This window comes from Miscanthus floridulus, chromosome 2 (assembly GCF_019320115.1).
Source record: "Miscanthus floridulus cultivar M001 chromosome 2, ASM1932011v1, whole genome shotgun sequence".
Taxonomy (NCBI): Eukaryota; Viridiplantae; Streptophyta; class Magnoliopsida; order Poales; family Poaceae; genus Miscanthus; species Miscanthus floridulus.
Window position 1 is genome coordinate 48,165,355 of NC_089581.1, and position 4,053 is coordinate 48,169,407.

Here is a 4,053-nt window from a genome sequence, read left to right on the forward strand (position 1 = left end):
TTTCAACAGAGCACATATATATTTCGCCAAAAATGCTTAAAAGAGAGGCTATGTGTCTTTGTATGTAAGTTTGAAAGGAAAATTCAACTCAACAATTACCAAAGCCACAATTATGTATTGCCATTATACCTCAGAACAAAAAGGCTGGTTATTCAGCTCAATATTTCTTTAATTCATGTAACCCTTGCATAGTTCACTAACGATTAGCCAGTAGAAACATGCAGTGCACTCTAGCAACAAAGCACGACACATATGGTGGAAACAGGTTGAGATGCTTAGTACCATATACAAATGCAACGAAGTACAGATTATAGCATATGCATAGTTTTTCCATCAGAGGACATATATTTTTATCAGTGAACAAAATGTTTTTTCCCCATTCTAAGCTCTATCTTCAATTCAGTAGAGATATGATTTCAGAAATGCTAAAATGGTCGAGGTCCATCATGATCAAGATTGAGAAGACATGTAGAGCATAACTGAACCCTGCAACTGCAATTAGGGACACTTCTATGCACGGGCCTGCATATATGAAATCCAATGCAAAAGAAAGATAGTGCCACTAAGGTTCAGAACATGTGAACTCTGAATCTCTGCTGATCCCAGTTCTGTACTGATAAAAGAAAACACCAAAAACAGGGGGTGTAGGTGCGAAAAAGCCTTGTACCCTGTCCCTTCGGCTTCCTCGCAGTCACGGTGCCGCTCTGTTCTGCTCGCCAGCGGCCCAGCGCCCTGCTGCTGGAAGTGGAAGCTTTCAGTTGTTCATCTTCTTTGCCTCGCCGCCTTCTTCTCAGCTCCTCCCAAGAGTCCAAGACCCAAGGTCCCAACAATCCCCTGGACCCATTTGCTTCATTTGCACCGCCGGCCTCTGAGCTCACCATCCCTTGCAGCCCAGAACGCGCACCAAATGCTTGAGACGTTGTCACAATGGCCGCCGCATCGTACCTAGCCTCCTACTCCCGCGCTTCGCCAGCAGCGGCAGCGGCGGCTGCGTGCCCGTGCCATGCCGGGCCACCCGCGCTGCGGCCTCAGCCTCGGCGGCGTCGGCCCCGTCCGGCGCCCCTCCGGGTGTACGCCATCTCCGACCAAGACCGGCTCCTCGCCGCCCTGCGCGAGCAGGCGGACCCCGAGGCGGCGCTCCGGATGCTGAACTCGGCGCTCGCGCGGGAGGACTTCGCCCCCAGCTCCGCCGTGTACGAGGAGATCATCCAGAAGCTCGGCACGGTCGGCGCGCTCGACCTGATGGAGGGGCTTGTCCGGGAGATGCGGCGGGAAGGGCACGAGGTCAAGGCCAGCGTGGTGCGGTCTTTCGTCGAGAGCTACGCGCGGCTGCGGCGGTTCGACGACGCAGTCGACCTAGTTCTGAACCAGCTCGACGTCTTTGGGGTTCAGGCGGACACGGCGGTGTACAACCACCTCCTCAATGTCCTTGTGGAGGGGAGCAAGATGAAGCTCCTAGAGACGGTCTACAACGAGATGGCTGTCCGGGGGATTCAGCCTGATGTTGTGACACTCAACACCCTCATCAAGGCGTTGTGTCGGGCACATCAGGTCAGGACCGCAGTCTTGATGCTGGAGGAGATGTCGAGCCATGGTGTGGCGCCTGATGAGACCACATTCACCACCTTGATGCAAGGCTTTATTGAGGAGGGAAGCATTGAGGCAGCTCTGAGGGTGAAAGCGAAGATGCTGGAAGCTGGATGCTCACCAACAGGGGTAACTGTTAATGTTCTGATTAATGGCTACTGCAAGATGGGGAGAGTGGAAGATGCGCTTGGCTACATACAGCAAGAGATTGATGATGGCTTTGAACCTGATCAGGTCACGTATAACACTTTTGTTCACAGGCTGTGCCAGAACGGACATGTCAGCCATGCCTTGAAAGTCATGGATCTGATGCTTCAGGAGGGCCATGATCCTGATGTTTTCACCTACAATACTGTTATCAACTGCCTCAGTAAAAATGGAGAGCTTGATGAGGCTAAAGGAATTGTAAATCAGATGGTGGATAGGGGTTGTTTGCCTGACACCACAACATTCAACACTCTCATTGTTGCTCTGTCCTCACAGAATCGTCTTGAGGAAGCATTGGACCTTGCGCGTGAGCTAACTGTGAAGGGGCTTTCTCCGGATGTCTATACTTTCAATATTTTGATCAATGCCCTTTGCAAGGTAGGAGATCCTCATCTTGGCATTCGGTTGTATGAGGAGATGAAGAGCAGTGGATGCACCCCTGATGAAGTTACATACAACATTTTGATTGATCACCTTTGCTCAATGGGGAAGCTTGGAAATGCTTTGGATTTGTTGAAGGGGATGGAATCCAATGGTTGCCCTCGGAGTACAGTGACATATAACACAATAATTGACGCGTTATGCAAGAAAATGAGAATAGAAGAAGCTGAGGAGGTTTTTGATCAAATGGATGCACAGGGTATTTCAAGGAGTGCTGTCACATTTAATACGCTTATTGATGGCTTGTGCAAGGCCAAGAGGATTGATGACGCAACAGAACTTATTGAACAAATGGTGAAGGAAGGATTACAACCTAATAATATCACTTATAACTCTATTCTAACACATTATTGCAAGCAGGGGAACATCAAGAAAGCAGCTGATATTTTAGAAACTATGACAGCAAATGGATTTGAAATTGATGTTGTCACATATGGAACACTCATTAATGGTCTATGCAAGGCTGGTAGGACTCAGGTTGCTTCGAAGCTTTTAAGAGGCATGCGGATTAAAGGGATTAGGCCTACTCCAAAAGCTTACAACCCTGTCATACAGTCTTTGTTTAGACGGAATAATTTAAGAGACGCCCTTAATCTTTTCAGGGAGATGACTGAGGTGGGTGAGCCTCCTGATGCCCTCACATATAAGATTGTTTTCCGTAGTCTCTGTCGTGGTGGAGGGCCTATCAAAGAAGCTTTTGATTTCTTGGTGGAGATGGTGAATAAGGGTTTCATGCCTGAGTTTTCATCCTTCCGTATGCTAGCTGAAGGTCTATTGAATCTGGGCATGGATGATTATCTTATTAGTGCTATTGAACTAATTATAGAAAAGGCCAAATTCAGAGAATCTGATGTTTCTGCGATAAGAGGATATCTCAAGATCCGCAAATATTATGATGCATTAGCAACTTTTGGCCGTCTCCTAAGAGATAAACAACCCTCAGTAGACGTATCGTTGATACTGCATGCCTGAGAATGTATCATGTAAATGATGGAGCAGATGAAAAAATTTCTGGTTGCTAGATTGGCTTAAACTTTTGCAGCAGTGGTGTAATAGATGTTTATCTCATTGCTCTGTAGGAATGAAGTCAGCAGATATGGGATGTTGTCTTGCTTCTGGAGAGCTGCTTACCTTCATGTTCACCATGAATCCTCTTTTGAGGCTCTTGTATTTCTTCGGTAGCTAGCAAATGAGCACAATGTTCTTGCTGCTCTTTCAAATGATGCTACATTTATCATTATTTTTCTTTTAATAATTAGGTAGTCTTTTCAGGATTTTTATTTTCCACATCCAGAAATTTTAGGGGCAACAGATTTTAGCTATGTTACAATGTGTTCTTCATAAACTTTTGTGAGTGACTTCATATTAAGCGTTTTGAGGTGGTTGATAAGACTACCTTACATCCTAGTAGATTCCTCGCAAAAAAAAGGTCTACTAGGTAGAATGATACTGGTGGTCACATATATACTTGTATATTCAACGAGGGCATCATAAAGGTAGATTATCAGTATAGAGCATTTTGTGAGGTGAGAGGTTCAACTGAGTATATTTTCTGATTCCTTGTCCTTCTCACATTACATGGACTGTGCATGTCTGGTGTCTATGATCAGTATCAGTGTCATGTGTATGAAAATAGCTGCTTTTCATGGTGATGGTTAGCCGAAGTAAATGTTGCTGCAGGTTCTTGCAGAACTGGAAGTATTATCATTGTCATGTGAATGGAAAACATCTTTCATGTTAGTAACGAAAAATCTGTATTACTTAACTATCTATAGAATGTTCTTTGCAAAGAAGATGAAAAGAACATCCAGGAGAACT

At 45.6% G+C, this 4,053-nt stretch overlaps 1 protein-coding gene across 1 annotated transcript; it reads left to right on the top strand.

Moving 5' to 3' along the window:
• Nucleotides 1-530: 530 nt before the first annotated feature.
• Nucleotides 531-3,498, top strand: LOC136538713 (pentatricopeptide repeat-containing protein At3g53700, chloroplastic-like). The gene has a single exon (XM_066530675.1). It carries the CDS (start codon nt 928-930, stop codon nt 3,205-3,207), a length of 2,280 nt encoding a protein of 759 aa, XP_066386772.1. The 5' UTR covers nt 531-927; the 3' UTR covers nt 3,208-3,498.
• Nucleotides 3,499-4,053: the final 555 nt, after the last annotated feature.

Bases quoted from the DNA above. Each gene is read 5' to 3' on its own strand.
- LOC136538713 (XM_066530675.1), top strand. From the start codon at position 928: ATGGCCGCCGCATCGTACCTAGCCTCCTACTCCCGCGCTTCGCCAGCA.